At 38.1% G+C, this 27,657-nt stretch overlaps 1 protein-coding gene across 3 annotated transcripts in view; it reads right to left on the bottom strand.

Moving 5' to 3' along the window:
* The window catches only part of POU6F2 (POU class 6 homeobox 2), a 503,614-nt gene that overhangs the window by 397,335 nt on the left and 78,622 nt on the right, over positions 1-27,657 (bottom strand). For all 3 annotated transcript variants that reach the window (XM_010364247.2, XM_010364248.2, XM_030932918.1), the window contains one exon: positions 1,031-1,202. In XM_010364247.2, coding sequence (XP_010362549.1) covers positions 1,031-1,202 — 172 coding nt within the window. The remainder of the gene's footprint in view (positions 1-1,030; positions 1,203-27,657) is intronic.

Here is a 27,657-nt window from a genome sequence, read left to right as displayed (position 1 = left end):
TTCAGGTGCTTGACTGTTTCTTACCCGAGACCAAGCAGTACTCTGCCTGATATATATACGTCAGGTTAGTAGTTATACTTATGTCTATGTGTGTGTGCACACACATGCACTTGAAAATAATTAAAAGCGAATGTTTCAGGAGCAATTGTTCTGAAAACCTAACGTCACTCTGAACCCTAAAGTGCTTCTCCAGCAGAGACATCCATTAACATCTATCACTCAGGCACGCGCCTCAACAACCCACTCCCCTTTCTGATTAGAGATCACAGTTGCATGAGTTGGCTTACAGAGTGTCATCTGTTTGAATGACAGATGTCTTTGCTGGAGTGGCACTCTGCTTGTTCTTGTTTTGTTTATGAAATAACAAAGATTCTTAAAAGGTCCTGGGCTGCCTCTACTTTTAGTTATGAGGCTATGAACACAATGTTGAAAAGGAGAGGGGTAGAGGAGGGAATCAGAGAACCAGTTTTCTTTCCTCATCACCTTTTTTAAAGGAGAAATATTCATTCTGATTGTGATGACACATGTTATTTCTTAGAGCAATTCCCGTGGCCACCTTTGTTTACCTGGCATAGCAAGACTTGTATTGATATTTTTCAGTTCTCCTCTCCCATCTTTAGACGACAGATAATGTCTTTACTCACCTTACCCTTAACAAAAGGCTGTGAAGCAACCTGAAACCGAGTCGATATTTACTCAATAAATGTTAACCAATTCTCACAATGGAACCCATTTCCTGATCATTATTACCACTTTCTATTTTTTTCCAAATAATTTCCAGCCTGGGGACTTTAGCAATATTTGACAAGTCAAAATGGGCAGTGAATAAGTTCCTTGTTGGTAAAAGTTTGGAGGACATCCTCCTAGCTGGCTGGAATCAGCTTCGGTGGCTTAGCACCTCTAAGATGCTCCTTTTTAGTACTTACGAGAAAACTGAATGAACAACAGAAAAAAAGGGGGGGTTGGGGGGGTTGGATTGCTCTTCCGGACAACATGGTAGTACTGAAATGAAATACCTAGACAGACTTACCGAAGAGCTTGCTGGGAGTGTCCTCGCTGTCATTTGATTCCACAGGCGCAAGCAGGGGCTCATTCAGCTCGCTGTCTGAAGTAGCAGCCTTGTCCTCACCTCTCAACTCCGCATTCATTTCACTCCGCACTGACAGCAAGGGCTTACTGACTTGTCCAGCTATCATTGGATCCTAGGATGGGCGAAAAGAGTGAAGGGGAGGAAAAAAAAAGTGGCAGCTTTAGAGTGCGTGTCCTCTCTCTCCCTCTCCCTCTCTCTTCTCTCTCTCTCTTCCACACACACTCTCCCTCTCTCCTCTCTTATCTCTGGCTGCTCCCGCTGTTATTGCTGGCTGCAGTCAAGTGAAGAGCTATTACAGATCCGATGAGTTCTCCATTACTCCCCACCCTATTAAAGCTCAACTAGCATGTGAGAGATTCAGGAGGCTTTGGAGGAAAAAAAAAAAAAAAAAAAAAAAAAAAAAACTTATTTGAAAGCAACCTAACCAACACAGCTTTAATTGTGGGATATGCTTTTGTGCGAATGGTTTTACACCTTGTTCTGTCTTTAATGCAGTAAGAAAAAAGAAAGTGCTGGGCTTGTACTTCAGCAACATACTAAAAAGGAAGAGCACCCTATGGAGGAACCACGGGCTATTTTAAGAAGCCTTCTCCCCGGGGGAGAAGCAATTAAACCCTATCCCAAGAGCAGAGAAAAAAGATAGGGAGAAAAGAGACCTCAAAAGGCTTTCAATGGAATAAAAGATATTTCTTATGTAAATTCTATAAGCACCCTTAGAAGTTGGCTTCACTGGTCCCAGATTGGGAACCGGAGCTGACCCCAAATCAAATGAACATTTTAAAGCAAATAATACACAACACAATACACGAAAATTGATTTAAATTTTTTTTTAAGGAATTGGGAAAATACTTACAAACTGTGTTCAATAATTCGGATACCTAGAGCATCACACACCCAGAGCATTAAAGAAAAAGAAAACAAAAATCGCCTTCAGAAAAGACAAACTTTTCCCCCTAATTATTTAGATCTGCTTTATCTTCAGCTCATTTAGGAGGGCATTTTAGGATCAGAAATATTTTCCAAGTGTAGTCTTTTATTCCATTTGCAAACTGAGACGCATAATATTGTTTTGGCACAATATCAGATGCAGAAGGAAAGGAAGAGCAAGAAGTGCCCTTTTTGCGAGATCTGGGAGCTATTTATTGCCAAGTTCATGCCTAAATGGTTCCTGAGCAGGAAACAGGTGACCAGCACAGAAGCAGGTGGGGCGGCATGCTCCTGGGTCCCACCATTGCATTGGTTGCGGTATGCCTGTGTGTGTGTGTGTGTGTGTGTGTGTGTGTGTGTGTGTGTGTTTAATGTATTCATGCCTGAAAAGTGAATTTGATATGACACATGATAATCTATGAAAATGTTAATCAATACAAATAGTTTAAGCTGTCATCAAATGCACTTCTTTAGTCAATACTCATACCATTGAAAACAATGTCACTGTCACCAGGGCTTAATTTGCACAGCACTTAAATATTGGACTCTGTGCATCAATGCACTTCTTCTTCAAATACTGTAGGTAAACACATTTTCTCCCTATTTAAGGCTGAAGCACTCAGCACGCATTTAGCTGAGTCGAATCCTCCCTTTTGAATACCTTGATAGGTCCACTGGAGGGCAAAATTAATACTTAATTGAATCTCACAGTCATCAAAATAATCAATACTTTTTTATTATTTATTCTTTACAGTCTGTTGACTGTTTCAAACCTCTGAGGGAATGGTGGAAAGGATTCATGGCTTTGAAACACTGTCATTTAACAAGGTAATTTTCAGTGGGGCATTAGGGGTTGTGAAACATATAATAAAACAAAAATGGTGGCTTATAATAGGAAGAAAGAAAAGAATTATATTTCTGCCATCTAACAAAACAGGATAAATAAAAAAGCAAGTGCAGAGAAAGAGAGAGAGCGAGAAAGGAGGGGGACGAGGGAAAGAGAAAGACTGGCTTTTGAAGGGTTTTATCATATCAAGAGCAGAGCCGAGCTTTCATAATGCTGACATTTCTCATCCTGACAATCCTAAACAAGTGGAAAGGATGAGATCGCAGATATCATCTTTCATCACATTCCCCAGCTTAAGAACCAACATGACAGCTCCTCTCCCCTTTACACTGTTAATTACTAAATAAAATACTACTCTCTGTCAGCACCAGATTATTGCAGATAGCAACCACAAACATTTCTCCATTGTTTCCCCCCTCAGAAATGGTGATACCTACCTTGAACTCCTTAGAAAAGAAATTAGACTTGTCCCACCATATTGTAAATATTTGAAATATAATCAATGTAATCAATGCAGTCGATTCACAGTATCGTCAACTTGAATTTGCTAGTGATAGATTTGCATTTTGTTTACTGGTTCTTGTTGCCGGGATTTGGAGCTCTTGAAACTTGGGGGAGATGGGGGAGGCAGGCAGAAGGGAAAGGAGACACACAATTCTCAAAATTTCCCCAGACCTCTTTCCTAAATATCTAAGAAAGCACGCCTGTTCGAGTTCTGATTCAGTTGGTGGATGGGTGGGTGGGTAGGGAAAGAAACAACGCTCGTTGGTTGACCTCGTGGCGTTCCTAAGTATACTTGTCATGTGATGTCAAGATCCCAGGTTTACATTCTAATCCACTCTTTTTACTTTATAAAAGGTTGAATCCTCAGTCTCTCTAATCTAAAGGAAGGGGTGTGACCTGTACCTTTGAGATACCCAGTCTCTGTTGCTGTACTGTTCATCTGAGCATTTTTTAAGGTAACGTTAATGATAAACTTATGTTGAGAATAGCAGTCTTATGATAAGTCAGACATGATTATTAATGTGCCAGTGAATATCTGGGTAAACTTAAGAAAGAATATTCTACTCTTGCTTTATTTGTGAAGGGTCAAACTGAATCCCGAACCACACTGATGAGCTGAAATGCAGCTGCTGAGTTCAAGTGCACTTAAATCTTTAAGATGTTCCGTCTGGCTGATGTGTGCAAAACATGCACTGGCAGATGGTATATGTTCACTGACCATTAGCTCTTCTTCCTTAAATTACTTTTATGTACCTCATACCTGGCTAGGTTCCCAACTAGTGCCTCTCACTGACTTGAGCTTCGAAAATCCAAGAGTTTGTCATTCAAGTACTCATTTGAATTTTTTTGTGTTACAAAAACTTTACGTTTTCCATGATGCAGCCCATATATATATATACACACACACACATACATACATGACATGGTTAAACAGCAAACCTCCAGTGAGGCAGAGAGCAGACAGCTTTTAATCACAGCTGCAGCCACTGGGGGGTCCATTTGAAAATGTGTCACAAGCAGTAACCAGTGAGTACAGACTTATAAGTGATGGGGGAGTGCCTCTTTCAAGTAGCACTCGGCTTGGAAGTCATTCTCTCTCTGCCAAGAGCCATAGCAGTCTGTGAAATCCTTTCTATTGGAGTAAAGAGAGGATTTTCCAACATGCACCTATGTAGGTGCTTGTAGAAATGTAACAGACCTGCAACTTCAACCTGTACAAGGATCTCTGCAGCGGTAAACAGGAACAGAAAGAGCTAGTGCAGGTGAGAAGTAAAATAGAGCTGATGAAGACTTCTTACTTGAAACTCTGAAATTGTTACTATCACAGTAGAAGACGTTGAGACTTCTTTGCAATTTGTTTATCATCCCTGACAGAAGAAAGTGACTGGTCCACCGTGGAAGAGCATTGTATGTGTGCAAGAATAGGACGTGGCATGTGCCAATACAGGACACTCACAGGGGCCATCAGAGACCCAAGAACCAGATGGGTAAAAAAGGAGAAGCAGGAGAGGTAGTTTCTATTAGCAAAATCACAATAAAAATTTTCATCATGTCCTACAAGGAGAGGACTGCAATCACCATCAGAAACTACACAGTGATTATTTGTCTCCTTCAAGCATTATTAAGGAATAAAAATAGGTCCCACTTATTGAATGCCTTTACCAGACAGGCTCCTTAGGTGGATCTAATGTTACCCCAGCTATGCAAGGTATCAGCCCCATTGTATGGGTAAGAGATGGAGGCTCAGTAGGCTGTTTCTTGCCCCAAAGGCACACAGCTAAGTGGTAAAGCTGCATTTTCAACCCTGGCCGATTCATCTCCAAAAGTCAGCACCTTTTATACCCAGTAGGCATTGAGAAAAAATTCAAGGCTTATGGACTTAGTAACTCATGGGGTATCCCAGATTTTGGATTATGAGCCAGAACCAGTGGCTATGAAAGGTGTGAAAGCCTGGATACCCTAGTCCCAGACATCATCTTCCCTGTGGAATGTAGGAACAAAACAGTTCTCTGGATGACTTTGCTTGAATGAAATATATGGGGCAAGATGGTATAGTAGACAGGACATCAGATAGTGTTCAATACCCAGGCTTGCATTCAGCTTCACCCTCTAGATAAACATGGCAAGCCACTTAACCACTTTTTGCCTTGGTTTTCTTGTCTACGAAGTGAAAAGTCTATAATAAAACAATATTTCCCAAAGTGCATTCCACAAAACACTTGCCCCAAAAGACACTCTGCAATGAAAGAGTTCTGCAGTCGTACCCACGTGGAAAACTCAGCAGGGAAGTCTACCAGGAAAGAAGTCCATCTAATTATCTTATCCTAGCATTTCCCAAGATTATCTGACCATGGGAGGTCTTTGCCTTATAACTCTTATATTATCTAATAGATCTGGAAGGGGCAAGGTTAGATTATCTGTAAATTACTGCACTAATTTTTAATGATTCTATAATACTAAGCTCAAACACTTCTACAAGTACCTACTTGTGTAGTGCTTCTCACATTCTAACAACTTTTACCTAATTAATGTTTCTTAGAGTTTATTATGTGTAGTTACCATATATGATATATGATTTACTACGTGCTAACCATATATACTGTCATTATATGCTAATTTCTGATGTACTTTCCTATAATTTTTAAATAGAGATGTCCCAGTGTATTTCTATGATGAAGCCTTGAAAGAGTAGGTACAGGGGACTGTATTAAGGAGGAGAATTCAACTTGGGCTTTGTGTTTTTTTAACCAGGCTGCTAAAAATAATACCACATAAACAAATATGTAATTCAGCTAAAGACCTTCAATAATTTAACCAACAGAGTTTTGATAAGCATAGTCATTCTATTTTATAGTCGGAGAAACTAAAGATAGCGAGATAATTAACTCAGCAAAGCATCCGTGTCCAGTGGCAGCCACACGATGGAAATACCCACACCTCTCTACACTGAGCTTGAACGAGGTCCACCATATTTTTACGTACATACAAACTAACAACAAAACAGGCCATCAGAACAGCTTTGAGGAAAATGCAAATAACATAGGCAGGCTTCAAAAATCCAGGGAAACAATTCATTTGGTTGTGAAGCACTCGAGTATGGTAGTTACACAATACACAACAGATTTATTTCTAGAATTCAATAGAAAAATTACGTTCATTATGAAGAAAAAAATGTATTGGATTTTCCCTCGTCTCTAAATGCTACATTTCAACTTAGGAAAGGATAGAAACAAATTACGTACATCCAATTTAAGATGCAAACAATCATATTTTGTTTTCAGTTTCTCCCATAGAGAAGAGGTAAAAATTGAAATCAAAAAGAATTAAGAGGAAGAAATGAGGTATTGGTAGGTTTGGGGAAAGGGCAACGTCAAGTGTGAATATCATTAAGAAAATAGTCATGAAGAAAAACAAACTTAGTTTCTTTTATCAATTACCAAATATTATTAATTAGTTTAGCTCTTGATATGATATTTAATGTAAGAGTATTTCTCTCAAAAATTTTAAAACATTTCTAATTTTTCATCATTCACTATTTCCTTACTTTTTCAGTTTTTAAAACAAGAACTTCTATTTGACTTTCTGAAACAAGACCATATTTTATTTTTATAAGTGTTTTTTATTGATGTAAGTGTACGTATTTATTGTAGAACATTTTGAAAATTTGGAAATATCAAAAAAGGATACTAAAACTATTATAAATTCACCCACAACTGATTATTTTATTTTAAGTGTCACTTTTTGGGCCGCAAACAAAAATTATTTTGAAAAAAATGTGGAAAATCCCGCATTTCTAGCAAATATTCAACAGACAAAAATTTCCATTATAATGCACTTCATTATAAAGCTTATACATGCATACCTTTGATTGTTCCACAGTAGATTTTTTTCACAGCCAAATATTGATCCCAGCATGCACTTCCTTCCTCAACTCAACATTCCCAGCTGCTATCGCTTTCCCCCGTCTCTCCATTTTACAGTTAGTGTGGCTGAAATTTTCTTTAATCCTATCCCAAAATATATAAGATAAGTATTCTGTGACAATCAAGCAGGACATTGAAAATTAAAAATAAATGCTGCATGTAACAGTGGCGTACTAAAGAGGGGACCCCATGGATATTGCCTAATTTAGCGCTAATTACTGGTAGGACCAAGAATTGCTGTCTCTTCTATCTTGATTCCCATACCAATGTGGTTTTCTATACCTCGTGAAGGATATTGTGAGACTCGGCTGAGCCCGTGGCTCACACCTGTAACCCCAGCGCTTTGGAAGGCCAAGGCAGGCTGTTCAGAAGGTCAGGACTGCGAGACCAGCCTGGCAAACACAGTGGAACTAAAAATACAAAAAATTAGCCGGGCATGGTTGCGGGCATCTGTAATCCCAGCTACTCAGGAGGCTGAGGCAGGAGAATTGCTTGAACCTGGGAGGCGGAGGTTGCAGTGAACCGAGATCACGCCACTGCACTCCAGCCTGGGTGACAGGGCGAGACTCCATCTCGAAAAAACAACAACAAAAAGATATTGTGAGACTCAAGTGAGGCAATGTACAGATAATGTGTATGAATATGTTTGGAAAGATATAAAAGTACTACACAAACAGACTATTTTCTACAATACCGCTTCCCACGTTACGGGATCTAACTGGGACTTACTTTTCTCTCCACACCCTCCGTTTGGAGCATGAGCCACCAAATCGTTGAAGTTGAAGACTCAAATAGATGCTATAGCGGATGCTGTGGGATGCTGCCCAGATCCTCCCTTTATTTTTTATTTTTTGCGACGGAGTCTCGCTCTGTTGCCAGGCTGGAGTGCAATGGCGCCTTTAGAACCAAGGCACTCATTTCCCAGTAGCCAGGCATGTTGCCCTTCAGTGGCTCACAATAGAGGAGTCCTTTCTCAGGAATTGCTCCTGCCTGAAAGGAGCTGCCTCTCTCAAGGTCCTATCTGTTCCTCTGGGGCAGCCTGGATTTTGCCTTATGGCCTGCAAAGCCTGAAATATTTACCATTTACCTCTTTACAGAAAAAGTTTGCTGACTCGCGAGCTCCGCCCTGGGTTTGATCAGTTGCCTTAACTGATATTCATGCTCTAAGACTAGCATTCAATCAGAAAAGCCACATTCCAGGCGTGGCCACCACAAACATTGTTCACTGACCACCACTCCCTTCCCCTGCATTTTGCTGTTTAGTATCATTTATATCAATTTGGGTAGAATTAGTGCCTTATTGATCAGCATTAATGGAGGTTAGAAATGGGTTCTCATTTGGTTAAATTAGTCATACTCAAAATATGTGTATCGGCTAAAATATTTTGGAGACCTTCCCCACCTTTGTATGCAAGCAGAGAATATTAATGATCTAGCAAGTGTTGTTGTCTATGCTTATAGATCTTGCTTCTAGAACTTTGCCATATCTGCCTTAACGAACCTTCATGCAAGGTATGCTAGATTCATCTAAAATGACAGAGAACTATGACTTCATTAAGCTTTCAGACAAGTCAAGTAAACTATTTGGAAATAATTGGTAATAAAAGCGTGCTTAATAAATATCTGAACGTATGGCAGCTCTTGGTCTGAGAGCTTGTTTTCATCATAACCAGAATGCAAGGCTTTGAGGACGACTTAGCAAACCCTCACTCATCTCTAACCATAACGGTAGTTTTGGTGGCCTACCATTATCTACCAAAAAGAACCTAATAGTTGTGCATACAAATGTTGCCCCAGGCCATCTGCTACACAACCCACTGAACCGGGTGATGACCCCCAGTCAGATGAACGCGGTATTAGAGGCAAACAAGCTCGTCACACAGTGAAATAAGGTCTAGAGCTTCTGTTAAAAGGATGTCCCCGGCAAATTACATTATTTGCTAGTCCCACGAATCCCCAACACTTTATCAAGGGAATATTTGGTTAAGGTGAATGTACAGAATCATCCTGAAAGAAAAAAATAATACAGCAAATACAAGATTTTCTTTGGTGTAACAGGATGGTATTTCATTACCAACAATGAGTGTGCACATATGGGCAGTTTAAGGGTCTCTTGTCTTTTTGCATATTTGCAATGCATCACAGATGCAATAAAATCATGATACTTGTCTGTTAGCTAATCATATTCTTTTTCAGATAAGTGTCCTCCTCTCCTGTCAGTATCCACATAGGGTCTCTATCCCTTTCCAAGTCCCACCATGAATGCCACGTTCTCTTAACTATGCTTATACTCTAGAGGCTACTCCAATTGATAATGAAAACCGATGCAGCTGTATTTAAATAGAGATAAGCAAATAAGCCAAACCGCTCATCACTGTAAACCTGTCGGTTGAAACAACAACATAACCATCAACCAAACAGGAGCCTGCCAGTCTGGATTTCTACAAAGCATCTAGCACACAGTTGGACACACCTCCTCGGAATCCTCACCTTGAACCTCTACAGCTCCTTTGCCCCTAGGAGGTTAAAATGACTATATGGACGATGCTTCATGTATACTTATCTGGGAAGAAAGGGAGACACTGGTATTGACAACCTAATAGCACCATCAATTCAATTTCTGCTGCCTTTGTGAAAAAGCATCAATAAGAGTTCAATCCAGGATCATCTAGATCTGGTCTTTTGGTAATGGGGTTATACAGCAGTATTGACATTGCATACACATACCCTATATTCATACACTCTTCATAATCTGAGGGCTTCAAATAGCTATCAGGATTTAATCAGAATACAACTCAGATTAAAGTGAATTTACATTTAGCAATTTGAATGTAGAATTGCTTGGGAGTTACAAAGAGAGAATATATGGTCTCTGTCCTAAAAAGAGCTTACTTTCTAGCATCTTAAAAACTCTAGCAGAGACACTTAATTAATGTGTGTGTGTGTGTGTGTGTGTGTATCTCAACATTTGCAACCTTTTGCAAAAGTGAGATAGTCAGTTTCCAGAATAGAAAGACCTGTTCTCTAGTCCCAGGGTTTTAAAACTGTGCTCTGAGAAGCCCTGAGGGTTTTAGAGAGGTGCCTCCAGGACCTCAAAGGGAGACAGGGGAAGACCTAAGTGCCCACTCCCAGTTTTTAAGACCATATTGGCTCCTCCTATCTATTTTATATGGAGTCTTTAGTATACTTGAGGAAAGGGTTTCACAGATCTGCCCATATTGCATATTTGCAATGCATCACAGATGCAATAAAATCATGATACTTTGTCTGTTAGCTAATCATTTTCTTTTTCTTTTTTAAAAATGTAATTTATTTTTATTTTAAGTTCCAGGATACATGTGCAGGACATGCAGGTTTGTTACACAGGTAAACGTATGCCACGATGGTTTGCTGCACCTATCAATGATTTACTTTTCCAAAACACTTAGGCGTTAGACCCTACAGCTGAGATGTTTGAGTCCCTGGCAGGCAGACATGTGTGAAAATTCCTAATACTGGGCACTATGTCTGATACAAAATAGGCTCTCAGTAAGTGTGTTTGACTGATTGATTGATAGGAAAGAAGGAAAGAAGGAAGGAAGGAAGGAAGGAAGGAAGGAAGGAAGGAAGGAAGGAAGGAAGGAAGGAAGGAAATGGAAGGGAGAAAAAGGAAGGAAGGGAGGGAAGGAGAGAGAAAAGGAAAGGAAGGGTAGGGAAGGAAAGGGAAGGGAGAAAGGGAGAAAGGAAAGGAAAAGAAAGGAAAGGAAAGGAAAGGAAAGGAAAGGAAAAAGGGAAGTTCAGAGCAAGGATTAGCTTTGGTTGATATTTTTAGCATCCATTCAGCTGTGTCTGAAACTATATAACATGAAGCTGAGGCCTCACCCGGCTATCATACCTCTCTGACTCTGCACACACATACACACTGACCCATATGCTGCTTCCAGAAGCAGAAGTGAGCTCAGTTTGTGTGACTGCATTACTTGTTGTAAATAGGACAAGATGGAAGAATGTCATAGCTACACTGGAAAGGAAAAGGAAAGTCTCATTTTGCCCCAGGACTGAAGTTGAATGGGAGAGGAGTGACTACCAAGCTAGTCCAGGGATTAGTGCAACAAATTGAAGGCAGCAGAGCCCCAGGGGGCCCCAGGTGTGCACAGGGACCACACCCCAAGGGCTCAGCCTTTGGGCTCTGTCTCCTCGTTCAGCTGGAAGCATCTTCATGTCACTGAGGGAAGCCGGCCACTGCCAGCACCTCTATAGCACTAACTGTGGTCCCAGCCTCCTCGCGGCCTTCAGGAGCAGGGTCATCAAACACACACAGCGTATTAGAAGTGTGATTTTACTACAAATGTTCTCTTGGTACGATTTTTCTTAGAAGAAATTTATTTAAATGAATTTTACATGAAATATGTGTATACGTCTAATTCTGTCCTTCTGTTCTGATGACAAAGTTGAGAAGAAAAACTTTTTCTTCAAAAAACATCCAGCTCTTTATGGTTTCAGATTTCCATAAATAAATACAAAAATCCATCCTGCCCCCTGCTGACAGACTAATATTCCTAAAAATCCAGCTCAAAACTTGACAGTTTCCACAGTAGTTTCTGAATTGGGCCAGAATTCCTACCTACGGCGCCAGGCCCTCCCCATTTGGAGCCTGGTCTAGCTTTCTTGGGCTGTGACATTGGGCTGGGCACTGCAACACCAGGGAATGTGCTGTTCACATTCTAATGATGGTAAAATCGCTAAGACAATTTTCTGTCATGTGGCAATAAAGCGTCCAGGTGCTTCCTGGTCTAGCTCCACAGAGATGCCCTTTGGCCTATAATAGGCAGTCTGTGGCCAGCCTTACCTGGGACCTCGAAGAGCCCCACACCCAAGTCCCACGGTGCCAGAGTGAGTGCCTGGGAACTGGAGTCCAAGAGCCTATAGTTAGGTTCACCTGGGTTTACCTTCTACCTACTGAAGGGCACAGTTCTCTGAGCCTTCATTTCCCTGAGAGGAAAATGGGGTAATAACAGTATATGTCTCATGGGATGGATGGATTAGCAGATTAAATAAATAATTCACAAACAGTGCTCAGAGCAAGCCAACTGCTTAGTAATAATAAGAAATTTCGATATTGAAATAAAAACATAACAATCAACCAAACAGGAGTCTGCCAGTCTGGATTTCTAATAATAAGAAATATTCGAAATTTTTTTTTTTTTTGGAGACAAGTCTCACTCTGTCATCCAGGCCGTAGTGCAGTGGTGTGATCTCGGCTCACTGCAACCTCTGCCTCCCATGTTCAAGCAATTCTCCTGCCTCCACCTCCCAAGTAGCTGGGACTACGCCTGCCACCACACCCAGCTAATTTTTTGTATTTTAGTAGAGATGGGTTGTCACTATATTGGCCAGGCTAGTCTCGAACTCCTGACCTCAGGTGATCCACCCGCCTCAGCCTCCCAAAGTGCTGGGATTACAGGTGTGAGCCACTATGCCCAGCTAATTTTTTGTATTTTAGTAGAGATGGGGCTTCACTGTGTTGCCCTGGCTGGTCTCGAACTCCTGAGCTCAGGCAATCTGCCAGCCATGGGCTCCCAAAGTGCTAGGATTACAAGTATAAGCCACCATGCCCAGTCAGTTTAGATTTTTTAAAATAAAATTACTCAGAAGTCTTTTGAGAAGGTAACTCTATAAATCCTAACATCTTATGATTTTTAAGAAAAAAGTAATTGTCAGAAGGCTGTAAATTCTGTAGAATTTTCTCTCTGAATTAAAATAGTATCTGGCTTTTAATTCTACAAGGTTCACAACTCCACATTCTCTAAATAAGCCAGTCTACTTCTGTTCATAGAGCCATTGCCTAATTGATTTCACCAATAAGTGTTTTCCTTCCCTCTGTTCCCAAACTGCAATAGCACACGCTGGGAACCGCTAATGTGGCTTGGTTGACCCAGCGTTGCTTCCTGTGCTTCCCAGCAGTCTGGGCACCTTTCTCTTGGCCAGCACAAGATACTGTGGAGTTTTCCTCTCATTCTCTGCCTTGGGTCTGAACAGGGCTGCGCCCAGCGCCAGCTGCTCCGGTCCCTCCCTCTCCTGTAATCCACTCTCCTTTAATATTCCAAGGGTGACCCTTGACTGTCCTTTGAATGCAGCTCCAATTCAAAAGGCTTCTGAGCTTTTAAGACGAGCAGAGATAACATAATTCCAAGGAGATGGGGGTGGGGAGGGAGGAAGAATGTGATTGAAAAGATTAGCTAAATCTTCTCATTCCCGGGGATTTGGCTGCTCACGAAAACATGAACTGGAAGGTTTGTTGTTGTTGTTGTTTTTATACAGGTTATCCCCATTCCATCAGCTGTCTGTATTAACCCCTATTAAAAATATTTTGCAGATTTGTTTCCAACCTAAAACTATAAACAGAGGATTAAGTAAATATTTCTTTAAATCTCTAGCCTTTGAAATTGAGGGCAATTTAAAAACCAGGCCAGCCTTTATTAATATTTACTTACATCCTCTTTAGTTTGCATGGATTGGGGATGGCTCTGAATCAGGGCCTACTTAAGACAAAACTGATGCAATTCAACAAATATTTATTGATAGTTCATTAGTACCAGGTGTTGTGCTAGGGACAATGAGAAATGTAAAAGATCTAGAAACATTAACTACCATAAAAAATGTCACCATCTAGTAGACATCGGCAAAGGGAAGAGAGTAATTGTATTCAGCATCTTCCATGTGCCTGTCTACTTTCACAGTAATAATATTTTCTTAGCACCCTGATCATGTTGATGCAATGTGTTCTATGTACGTAGATTAGGCACGTGCACACACAAACACAACGCCCTCTCTTGGAAGCACTGTCTTGACTTCATTATGGCTGCTAATAAATAAACATGTCGCTCCACGCAGGGAGTTTTGACGGGTTTTCTAGGCTTTATTTCTCATTTTAGGGAGGTAATCCGCAACTGACTACCCACCATCTCACACTCTGAAGCTCACAGAGTGAAACGAGGTTTCCACACAGCCATTCAAGATTGGCACTGCTGGATGGAACAGATGAAGCATCTGAGTTGCTGTTTCTCCCTGAGTATTTGTAAAGAATTACTGACTTAATATCCTCAAGCACCTAAAATGGCTAACGTGTTGTCAAGGGGAAAATCAGACCCATTTTAACAAATCATAAAAGCATGTATAAACAGGTGAGCTAAAGTCTTCATAAACAATTGGCTCTGTTAAGTGGGTTTAGGGGCTTATCCAGTATCCACTTGCTATCATTAATTTGCTTAGACAAATTGTTTAAGGCAAAAATGCATATAGATTGAAGAAAAACAACATCAACTCAATGCTGGCTGAATTATCCCAAATTTTAATATGTAAGCGAGGTCTGTTCCTATGACACCGATGTACCTATGCCCCAAGAAAGCTCGATCCTCCACAGCTGAAATTTAGCCTCATTACACAATCAATCCTCTCTCACGCTACTCCACTGAGCTTCTGCACTATAACTCCACAGGGGCATGCATTTTGCCTGAAAAGTTTTCTGTTTCCTGCACAACACAAATGAGAGATGAAATATTGCTAGGTTCTCCTACTTTCTCTCACACCTCAACTACAAGGGCCCATGTATCTACCTTCCTCCAGGCACCTGGTTCCTGTCCTGATGCCCTGTGAGATTTGAGCTCTGTCTGCAAGTCTTGCCCTTGGCGTTCGAATCTTGTGAGTACTTATTTCCTTAGTATGTCAAGCAAAACTCTAATCAAGCCTGCTGAATACTTTGTTAAAGTAAATCAGCAGGAAATAATCTTTTGAATTAAAATAAGCAGAAAAATCCGAATTAGTGTTGAGATAAACTCGGAAATAAATTCCCAGATTTTGACATAAAAATAATCAACTGCAATAGACTTTTGAACCTGAATACATTTTTAAAATCCAGTGGAAACCAGTTTGATTTGTTGTTGCACAAAGACTATTAGAAATTTTTTCTCATTTAACTTTGATATTGTGTGTGTGTGTGTGTGTGTGTGTGTGTGTGTGTGTGTGTATGTCTTTAGAGATGGGGTTTCACCATGTTGCCTGGGCTGGTCTTGAACTCCTGGGTTCAAGTGACCCTCCCACCTCAGCCTCCCAAAGTACTGGGATTACAGGTGTCAGTCACCATACCTGGCTTTGGTAGTGTTTTTAACATTATTTATTTATCCAAAGTGCTTACTGAGTAAGTACTATATGCCAAGGGTCCCCAACCCTCGGGCCAAGGACCAGTCTGCGGCCTGTTAGGAACTGGGCCACACAGCAGGAGCAGAGTGGTGGGCAAGCAAGTGAAGCTTCATCTGTATTTATAGCCGCTCCCCATAGCTCACATTACCACCTGAGCTCTGCCTCCTGTCAGATCACTGGCAGCATTAGATTCTTGTAGGAGCACAAACCCTATTTGAACTTCGCGTGTGAGGGATCTCCGTTGCCCATTCCTTGTGAGAATCTAATGCCTGATGATATGTCACTGTCTCCCACCACCCCAAAATGGGACCATCTAGTTGCAGGAAAACCAGCTCAGGGCTCCCACTGATTCTACATTATGGTGAGTTTTATAATTATTTCGTTATATATTACCATGTAATAATAATAGAAGAAATAAAGTGCACAATAAATGTAATGTGCTTGAATCATCCTGAAACTGTCCCTAGTCTATGGAAAAATTGCCTTCCGTGAAACTGGTCCCTGGTGCCGAAAACGTTGGGGACCACTGCTGTATACCTCCACTCCTCTAGGTGAGGGGAACACCTCACTGAACAAGACAGATCAAGTCCAGGGCCCTCTTGCAGCTAAAATTACAGTGGGAGAGACAGGCAAAAGTGAAATAACTAAATATGATGTTGAACAGTAATGAGTGTTATGAACAAAAACAAAGCAGGACATAGGGTGACATGGAGGGGTGTGGGTATGTAACTTACATAAGGCGATCGGAGAGGTCTCACAGTGAAGGGACTGGTGGGCACAGCCACGGTGCCTGAGGGGAAGGGTATGTGAGCATCACAAGGCCATGTGGAAGGAAAGGCCCTGCACTGGGGGCCTGTTTAGTGCCCTCTTGGGGACAGGAGGCTGGTGGGGCTGAGAAGTGAGGGGGCATGGGTGCTAGAGAAGTGGCCCATGGCCAGATCTAGGGGGCCATTTCTTGGCCATTGCAAGGACATGGAATTTAATTCCAATCACAAGAGAAAACCACTTGAGGGTTTTGAGCAAGGCATGACAAGGTCTGATGTGCCTTCCAAAAGGCTGCTTTGTAGGGAGGCAAAAACGGAAGTGTGGAGGAACATGCCTGGTAGTTGAAGCACTAGACACATTTTGAATTAAAAATAAAAGATTTTAAAAGGTTTACTGGGCCATCAAAAAGCTGTTATTCTCACAGAACTAGGAAAAAAATTCAATAACCCCTATCTTACAAAAACTCAAATTTAAGCCATTTTTTTTCTTACTATCTTACCACAATGGTCTTTGTATCAACCAAATTCCTTTTGAGAATCAAATAAATCATCTCTCAGCTTTAGCTGCCTTTGCAGAACCAGTACTGGCTGCTTCCTTCTTGGCTGTCAGGCTTAATTGGATTATTACCAAAGCCCCCTGGGCACGTGCAGCCAGTGAGGAAGGGAGTGAGTCCCTAACATCACTGAAGTCTATTCTGCCTGACTCTGGACTAGCTCCCAGCACAGCCTTAAAAAAGCCACTTGGCCGGGCGCCGTGGCTCAAGCCTGTAATCCCAGCACTTTGGGAGGCCGAGACGGGCGGATCACGAGGTCAGGAGATCGAGACCATCCTGGCTAACACGGTGAAACCCCGTCTCTACTAAAAAAAACTACAAAAAAACTAGCCGGGCGACGTGGCGGCGCCTGTAGTCCCAGCTACTCGGGAGGCTGAGACAGGAGAATGGCGTGAACCCGGGAGGCGGAGCTTGCAGTGAGCTGAGATCCGGCCACAGCACTCCAGCCTGGGTGACAGAGCGAGACTCCGTCTCAAAAAAAAGAAAAAGAAAAAAAAAAAAAAAAAAAAAAAAAGCCACTTTAACTTATCTGAATACAGCTGACCCTTGAATTACACAGGTCTGCACCACAAAGGTCCACTGATACGTGAATTTTCTCCTACATCTGCCACCCCTGAAGCAGCAAAACTGGCTTCTCCCCTTCCTCCTCCTCCTCCTCCTCAACCGACTCAAAGTGAAGAGGACAGAGATGAAGACCTTTATGATAATCCACCTATACTTAATAAATAGTAAATATATTTTCTTTTCCTTAAGATTTTCTTAATAACCTTTTCTTTTCTAGCTTACTTTATTATAATAATCCAGTATATAACACATACAACATACCAAATAAGTGTTAATCGAATGTTTATGTTATTGGTAAGCCTTTCGGTCAACAGTAGGCTATCGGCAGTTACGTTTTTGGGGAGTCAAAAGTTGCATGTGGATTTTGCACTACAAGGAGGTTGATGCCCCAACCCCTGTGCTGCTCAAGGGTCAGTTTTATTTCCTTCAGCTAAAACAGTATCTGTCACTTCCTAGTGGGACTTAAAAACCATGCACGGTCTTGAGCTCGTCAGAAAATGAGTATCACCTGCGGGACTCTCCAGACATGAATGAACTTCCTCACAGCCTGGGCATCAGCCTGGAAGAGGCCTGTGCTCCACCTTCCCTAGCAAGTCTCTTCTGGAACACTTGGTCCCTGGCATTCGGGGCTTTTTGACCTAGTCTCACATGATAAAAAGCCCCTTTTCAACTGCTAATGGTTTGTACTGACCTCAGTTTAGGGACCGCTGCTTCTAAGAGCCCTTGTCTGAATGCAGCTTTTAGCTCTGTGGTGACACTGGCAAGGAGCTTGTGCTTTTTAAGTCTCAACTTCAATCCTCCCCATCTATTGTCATCTATTCTGAGCCACTCAAACCCACAGTGGGTAATGTCGTAGAGGTTCTATATTCTGCACAGAAGGCAAGTGCCTGGTCCACTCTCCACAATTTTTATGTGTGATCCTCAGGTCCTGTGGATCAGAACCCCGGGCAGGGCAGGGGGTTAAATATAGATTTCCGGATCCTTCCTCAAACTGCTAAATAAGAATCTCACAGAGCAGGGCTCAGCAATCTATACTTTTAACACATTCCTCGGAAAATTCTTATGAACGCTGAAGAGTGGGAACCGCTATCCTAAAACCATATTCTGAGGAATCACAAAAGAAGAGTTATCAAGTTTCCCAGCATTTCCAAAGAAAGCAGGCCACAGCAATACACAGCTTTATAGTAACTTTTAAATAGGAGAAAACTCTTCATGAGTTCCTGTTATTCTGTCCTCTGGGCTATAACATTTGAAGTCTTGAGCTATTTATTTCATATTCTTTATATTTCAGAGACTCTATCATTTAACCTTTCAAAATTGCTCTCCAACTTGACAGTCTACATTTATTTTTTGAATCCATATTTTCCCTGAGTTTTAGTTTAGGATTATGGAACTTACTATACAAATTTATGAAAATTATATTTATACATATATATGCATGTACTAGGTGTATATATAATCTCTGTTATCTTTCTTAGTGTTTTTAGAATCAGATTGTATACACAAGTTAGCATCCTGCTTTTATAATTCACTTTTTCATTCAACAAATATTTATTAAGGGCCTAACATGTGCTTCCAGCTAGGTCTTGGATGGTCTTTAAAATCAGGCATGTGCACACTAGGGGATGTTGTGAGACAGGGCATTGATGTACAGTGAGGAAGTATTAGAATTTCTCCTCTTATTTCACTTCTTATAATTCTATTTTGTGTATGTTTTTTAGTGGCAAAAATGTGTTATAAAAAGAACTACATAGATAAATATCAATACATTAAGAGTGCATAGTAAAAATCATTTTCATTGATAAGGCTTGGCTATCAAAAAACCAGACAATCTCTTGATTTAAGATGTGTCCAGTTAGTCCCACAAAAAATAAAATTTTGACAGTTTTAAATACATTCTCAGTAGTGAAATTACGGTTTAAAAGAATGTGAACCATTGCCAAATTGCCTTCAAGATCAGGTGGTGGAAAATTTATGTTCTCAGTGTATGAAAAAGCCTCTCTTTTGTATTATCCTTAAAATTTTTTTCTAGCCTATTAGATGGAAAGTGGCATTTTATTAATGTTTTAATTTGCATCTCATTACCAAGGTTAAAATTTTCAAGTTTATTAGTTAATTAAGTTTCTTCTTTTATAAATTACTCACACCCTTTACCTGTCTTTCCACTGTGGGGGTCTAAGCATTTTTCTCATTGAACTTTATATAGATTTATAAAAATAATAATTATAAAAATGTAATAACTGACATTTATTGTGTTGCACACTGCCTGGGCTGTAAACACATACTTGATTTTGACACCTCGCAACAACAAAGACTGGTATGGTTATTTTCCCCATTTTATTGATGATGAAATCAAGATTAGTGAAAAATAAAATGGAATTTAGCTGTATTTCTGATTCCAAATTGTATGCATCCGAATTTTTTTTCTAGAATTTATTATTTCCGTTTGATTTTTATTTACGTTAGTTTTTTAAAAAGAGTTTTGAATTTTTATCCAGTCATATTTAACCTTTATTTTTATGAAAATAAATCACTTCCCTTTCCACAAAAAGACATGCATATACACCAATTTTTAAATTTCCTATTATTTTATTTTTAAAATAATTCTATAGTCTCTGGAATTTGAGTGGGCATATGGCATTAACTGCAAATCTCACATCTTCCCAAATAATCAAATTTTGGAGCATAATTAGTTGAATAATCCATTGGCATATTATGCTTGCTTTTTTTTATAGTCAAAGTAAGTTGTAATGAAATGCCAGGCCTATTTTTGAACCATATATAGTGTGAGGATATACAATGCCATGTATATGTGTGTATATGTTAAGTGTATATATATGCCATATACATAATATATACATTTTATGTTTCTAAATATGATTTATAAATATGTATATTAATGTATAAATTATATGCAATGCATATATTATATGTGATGATGTATAATGTGTATATTTTAATGATGTATTTCTATTAGGTTATATTATATATAATAATATGATATAATGTATATTATATAATACACTAAATATTATGCACAATATGCTACATATATAACCTATATAATAGGGCAAAAATCATCTATATGCTATTCTTCTTTGTCAAAAACATCTTAGATATTCTCAGCTCTTTATTTCCCAGATGAACTTTGGAATCATTTTGTCAAATTCTAAAATAAAAAGTGGGGGGAATAAATGTCATCTTTGTAATATTCAGTGTTACCATCAACGCTTGCTGCTTCTCTCTATTTATTTAAATTTTATTTTATTATTATCAGGAAGATGTTGTCATTTCCTCCACATCTATTACAGACATTTTTGTTTTAAAATTTCCATATATTTTATGTGTTGTTCATATTGTGAATGAAATCAATTTCTATTATCAAGTTAATAGATAATTTTCCTAGTAAATAATCTCAAATTGCTCTTATATAGAAAAACTATTGAGTTTTCAGTTGATTCTCTTAGGACTGTATGCATATATATATTCATATTTTTATCAAATTAAAATAGATGTCCCCTTTTCACTATTTATGGCTATTTCATATCTTATAACACTAAGCAAAATAATACCTAATAATAGTGATATAAGGCATTGTTGTCTTAGCCTTGATTGTAATTGGAATGCTTCTTGCATTTCACCAAAGTAAGATATTTGAAGCATATTTGGTGTTGGTTTAAGAGGGATTAGCCTTGTCGTGTAAGAAACTTTCAAATCATTTAAAAAAATTAAATCTGAAATGGCCGTTGTAGTTTATCAGTTGTTTTCTTTTTTTTCTTTCAAGTTAATCTAAAGGATCATGCAGATACGTTTCCTAATAGTAACGCATCTTTGGATCCAGGAATATTCTGAGTTAACTGTCAAGCCAAATTGGGGCTTCAGAATATTTTATTGAGTATTTTGCGTTGATACCTTTATAAGTAAAACTAGTTTACAAGTTTTTTCAATTGCTCTCTTGTGTATTAATATCAAGATAAGATAATTGGCTTGTAAAATTATTCCAGTCCTTTTAAGTATTTTTCTATCTCTGGAATAATTTATGAAGCATAAGAATATGTATCTCTTGAAAATTTGAGATTATTTACTAGTAAAATTATCTATACTAGGAGCCACATATTTTCTTTTTTTTTCCTCTTGGAGAGATTTTTAAATAATTTTATAATTTTACTATTGTAGTACCCTACTTATTTATTGGTAGATTTGGATCATTTATCTTTTCTTATAAATTCATCTATATGTAAGATTTTCAAGTATATCTGAATGGGATTGTACGTAATATTATCACTTTAACATCCTTCATATCCATTGTTAAATCTTCTATCTCACTCACGCTTTTTTTCCCTATTTTATGTTGTTTAGATTTAGCAAATATTTATTTTATTGGCTTTCTTTTTCAAATATCTGTTATAATTATCAACTTAAAGAATTTGATTTCATCTTTTATTTTCATTATCTTTCTACCCAATGTCTTTATGCTTCTTGATTTTCACACTTTTGTGAATTTATTTATCCCTTTAAAAAATAATGAGAGAACATAAGGTTGTGAGTTTGTTCTATCCTGTGAATTCTCATATTCATTGTTTAATATTTTTAAAATTAACAAATAGCCCATCCTGTGATGTTATTTTATTCTGGAAATCTTTTTTGGAGATGTTTTAAATTTAGTGGAAGGTTTTTATGAAGCTCTTCTCTATTATTATTAATTTTTAACTGTAACCGATTATGGAAGAGAATGTGTTTTTTAATTCTTTTTTGGGATAATTTTTTAAGTCTTGTTGTATGATCAGCTTTTAAATGTTTTACAGATATGTAAGATCAAAGTATCTTCTACGTTTATAAGAGAGCTTAATATATAAATTAAACATTTAAAATTATGGTTTCAATTCTTTAAGTTATTATTTACTTTGTGTCTCCTTGGTCTAGCTAAAGTTGACCGATGAGTTAATATTTCTCATAATGCTGGTTTTTAAAAAACTTTGCATTGACTTTCTAAGAATTTCTGCTTTATGTATTTTTAAGTCTTGTTATTTGATGTGTACTGTTTCAATTAGATGTCAATTGCATTTTACCATCAACAGAAATGGAACTTTTTATCATTTAGTACTTTTTGTCCTGAACTCTACTTTGGGTTTTTTTGTTTGAGTTTTACTGACAAATAGTTGCTTCTTCTTTGATTTTACCAGTTTTATGTCTTATTTTAGTGTGTTTCTTATTACTAAGAAGTTTGTTGTCATGTTTTTAATGCAAAGTTGCTATTCATATCTTACAAAGAAATTTAAAACATTCATGTTTATTGCCAGAATTAATATATTTGATCTTATTTTGATTACCTCAGTTGTTGTTGTAGTTTTATTATTATTTTCAGTTTAATTTTTATTTGTATTTTCTGTCACTGTGCTTCATTTGTTACTTGGAGGTTTTTGTTTCTTTATGTGTCTCATTTGTTTTTTGTTTCATTTGTGCATGTTTGTATTAATCTTTGCCAGAAATCTGTAAGTTTTATATACTGCTTTTAGCTCTTCAACTGGTAACTACTATTTTAAATACGCTTACTAGCTTTTCATTTTTAACTCTCTAGTTAAGAATATAATGATATCATTGAAGCACCCTTTCTCAATGAAATTTGTGTTAAGAAAATGGGTTTCTATAGCTTTATACAACCACCAATAGACATCTCATTCTAAGTCTTGAATACAGAATTTTATATCAAATTTACTATTACTGTAAAATATTTTATACTCTGAAATGTTTTCTTTCAGTATTATTTTGTATTTCTATTCAATTTCTTAACTAAATTTCTAAGTTATTCAGTTCACTTCAGATCTAATTGGCTTCAGAGTTCGGCAGCAATCCATTTACTTCACGATGTTCATTTCCCTTAGTTCATTTTGATTCATCTCATCTGTCTTTTAGCAATTTTTTAAAAGAGATTATGTGGGTAGCGTATCAGCGGAATCCTTGTTTATCTGATAATGTATTTCTGTTGCCTTCACACATTAAAGGCGTCTTCACTAACTAAATTTGTTATATTGCTACTTTTGACTCAAAATTCTATTAAGATTATTTCAATGTCTACTGAAATTTATTTCCAAGTGGGGATGTTTTAAAACTAACCTGCTACTTGTTGTTTTACAAATAATATTTTTGTTTCATGCTTTATGCTTATAATATTATTGTTTTTCTTTGTTGTTAAAAAAATGACCAAGATATCTCCAGGGTGGGTGTCTTTTCATCGAGTTTCTTAGAACTGAGAGAACCCTCTCAATCTTGATTTCTCAGGGATTCCCCACCTCCATTTAACATTGCTTTAAATTATTTTCTTCTAGTCCTCCAGAAGTCTTGCATTGTTCTTCATTTTCTGTCCTTCGTATCCATTGTCTCTCTTATCCATTTAAGCTCCTGTGGCTTTGTCTCTGTTTTGCAACAGTTTTGTGAGTTTCATAATACATTGGTTTAATTTGCCAGTGGAAGCCTATACTTTCATCTTCTAATGTGAATTTTGATTTGTCACTGAAATACTTTCTTACCTCGAGGAACCCCTTTTTGCATCTCACTTTGCTGTCTTTCCTCTTAGCCCTCTGCTATAATTATTGCCCAAGCTGATCTCGAACTCTCAGGCTCAAGTAATCCTCCTGCCTTGGCCTCCCAAGTGGTGGGATTACAGGCATGAGTTGCCACACCCGTTAAATTCTTATATACACATTTAAGGATGCCAAAGAATTTTCTAAAACCTTCTTCTGATTTTTACCATAAATCATATTTACAGGCTTGCATTACAGAGCATTCATAATAATGTTTCTTTTTCTTTGTCCTGTAGCACCTTTATATGAATCCAATATTGTTCTTTTTTTCTGTGTATCTGTCCACCATAAGAAAGCTATCCAGACTATTATTTACTTAGCTAATAATAAGTGAGTTTGACTTATTATTATTTACTTAGCTAATAATAAGTGACTTTGGGTGGAAGGTAGAGCATGTTCAAACTGCCTAATATGATACCCCATTAGAAGTTTTCTCATTCGACAGTTTTCAAAGCATTCCAGAAGCTCACTGAAGCTGATCACCAAGTCTCTTTCTCAGATCTACAGTGAACAGGAGTTTGTTAAAAATAGTTCCTAATCTTATTCTCTCTCTCTCTCTCCTTTTTGGAAAAAACAAAACAAAACAAAACAAAAAACACCTCCTGGGCTCAAGCTATTCTCCTTCCTCGGCCTCCCAAATTGCTGGGATTACAGGCATGAGTCAATGAACCCAGAGCCCCAGTATCTTCTAATATTTTTTCTTTGTCCCTCCTGTGAGTGTTTCCCTCCAATGACCATTGTTACAGTAATGATAATATATCTTTTAAAGTTGTATCTAGTATGACTTTGCTGGACTAAAGTTGGATCTTCTCCTCCCCTCTTCCTGATGCTGTTATATTACACATGACAAAGCACAATCACTAGTGTGCCTTCTAGGGCTCTACTTGCAGCCAGTCCCACGAGGTGCTGTTGTGGCAACCTTCCTAGCTGAGGATGGAATGGGCAATTGCCTTCTACCCTCTACTTTCTATGTAGTCACTTTTGGCAATAACAAAGTCTAACTGTATATAAAAGGTAAGAAGTGGGTGGAAGGTAGATCATGTTCAAAGTGCCTAATATGATAGCCCACGAGAAATTTTCTTACACGTTTTCTCATTTGACAGTTTTCAAAGCATGATTTTACAAATCTCTGAGATCCCTGAGATACTCTGAGGAGGTCTGCAGGATAAAAATTATTTTCATGGTAATATAATATTATAATAAGCATTTTAAAAAATAATACTGACACATTATTTGCCTCTTCACTGTGTTGACATTTGTATTCAGGATGCAAAACAATGGTGGACAAAATTGCCGGTATCTAGGTATAAATCCTAATGGCATCAAGCTACACATGTAGTATCCATGAACTCACACTAAGATTAAAAAAAGAAGAGAAGACCAATTTCACTTTTAAAAGCCCTTGATGTAATGGCAAAAATATTAATAAAAAAAATTTTTTTAATTGTACCCTTTGCATACTTTTTCTTAATATTTTGAGTGATGAACTGGAAAGTGCACAGAAGCACCTCAGTTGCATACTGAAATATGATTGTTTCAAAGAAAAGCACCTTGCAATTGTTTAAGCTGCATTCTTGAGAAAAGAGCAACAAGCTGGTTTTTCAGTCTTTGGTATCTGACAGGCAGACTTTTTTGGGGAAAAATGAGTGGAGTGAGCCTGTTACTTCAAGAAAAACAACTAGAAGTATTTGTTGCTGATGATAAAACTTAAGCTTTCAGAAAGAAAAAAATTAGAATTTTGGAAAACTTATATTCACCACCAAAAGTTTAACAACTTCCCAATACAAAAAGACTTTTCTGTTAAAATAAGTGGTGAGATTAACAAACAAGATTTTTTATATAGTGTAATAAAATATGTCAACACTTGGAAGTGCTATGTAACACAGTGAACCAACAATTTCCAAATGACCAGTTGCTGATACTGCAAAATTATGAATTGGTACAAGATTCATTTACAGTGCAAAGTAAGTCAATGGATTTCATTGTAAATGAGTTCAAACAGTTTCTTAATATGGGTTTTTAATTCTACATTGAAACTAAGCTTAAAAAACTATCACTAGTCAGATTTTGATACGGTATCAAAGGCTAGCCACGATTATCATAAGAGGCTATCAAAATACTCCTTCCTTTTCCAACTACATATCTGCATGTTTCTTGCTTTCTTCATAAAATACAACCAAAGGAATATATCATAATAGAATAAACAAAGGAGTAGATACAAGAACACAACTGTCTCCTGTGAAATCCTGTTAAAATGTCATTCTATTTTACATGTCAAGTGTAAAATAATACCAGTCTTCTAAATTATTGTATTTTGAAAATATAATTTTTAATAAAAATATTTATGTTAACAATGAGTTTATTATTTTAAGATGCATTAATATACAAATATGTTAAAACTTCCTTTGTATTTATAATTTAATAAATATCAATAGATATTACCTATGTAAATGAAAGTTCTTTGCAGTCTTCAATAAGTTTTCTTTTTTAAGCTTAGTGAGGATGTCTATTTTGCCCAGGCTGGAATGGAGTGGTTATTCACAGGCACAATCATAGCACCCTACAGCCTCGAACTCCTGTGCTCAAGTGATCCTCCTGCCTCAGCCTCTAAAGCAGCTGGGGCTACAGGCATGCGACACCACACCCAACAGTCTTCAGTAAATTTGAAGAATGTAATGGAATCCTGAGATCAAATACTTTGAGAACCATCATTCTATTTGTGCAGAGTTTTTTGAGTTTCTGAACCAGCAATAGAAAGGGACAACTTTCTGCTTTCTGTGTCTAGCTACACAGCATTGTTGGACTACCAACTGCATTTTGCATCCACATTTTATCTGTCTTGAAGGTAGTGAACATTTCTGTCATACTAGGACAATAATACATAGGCGGAGTGTTAGAGCTATCTGGGGATTTTGTAAATTTTCATATATTTAGTTACTTCATATTTTGTGGTGCAAATTGAGAACTTTTTTCTTTTAACTATGTCACAGAATTCACCATTTTAAAGTGTATAATTCAGTTGTTTTTAGTGGTGAACCATGTGTGCAGCCATCACCAGAATCGACATTTCAACACCTTAAAAATACCTTGAGTTATATAACTCCACCATCTTCTCATCCCCCCCGGACCTAAGAAACTACTAATTTTCTGTCTCTACAGGTTTACCTATTCTGGACATCTCATATGAATGGAATCCTACAATATGTATTACTTTATCTGTCTGGCTTCTTTTCTTTTCTTCTTTTTGATGGAGTCTTACTCTGTTGCCCAGGCCAGAGTGCAGTGGCACGATCTTGGCTCACTGCGACCTCCGCCTCCTGGGTTCAAGCGATTCTCCTGTATCAGCCTCTCGAGTAGCTGGGATTACAGGTGCCCGCCACTGCGCCTGGCTCTTTTGTACTTTTAGTAGAGACAGGGTTTCACCGTCTTGGCCAGGCTGGTCTCAAACTCCTAACCTTGAGATCCACACTGCCTTGGCCTCCCAAAGAGATTACAGGTGTGAGCCACTGTGCCCCATCCCTGTCTGACTTCTTTAACTTAGCACAATGTTTTCAAGGTTCATCCCTGTTGTAGCATGTGTAAATACTTCATTCTTTCCTATGACGAAATAATATTTCATTGTATGAATATATCGCGTTTTCTTTATCTATTAATCAATAGATGAGTATTTGGGTTCGTTCCATGCTTGGCTATTATGAATAATGCTTCCATGAAGATTTATATAC

The sequence above is a fragment of the Rhinopithecus roxellana genome, chromosome 6, assembly GCF_007565055.1.
Source record: "Rhinopithecus roxellana isolate Shanxi Qingling chromosome 6, ASM756505v1, whole genome shotgun sequence".
NCBI classification, from domain to species: domain Eukaryota; kingdom Metazoa; phylum Chordata; class Mammalia; order Primates; family Cercopithecidae; genus Rhinopithecus; species Rhinopithecus roxellana.
The sequence above is the reverse complement of the archived record's forward strand: the minus strand, read 5'-3'. Positions and strand labels throughout refer to the sequence as shown.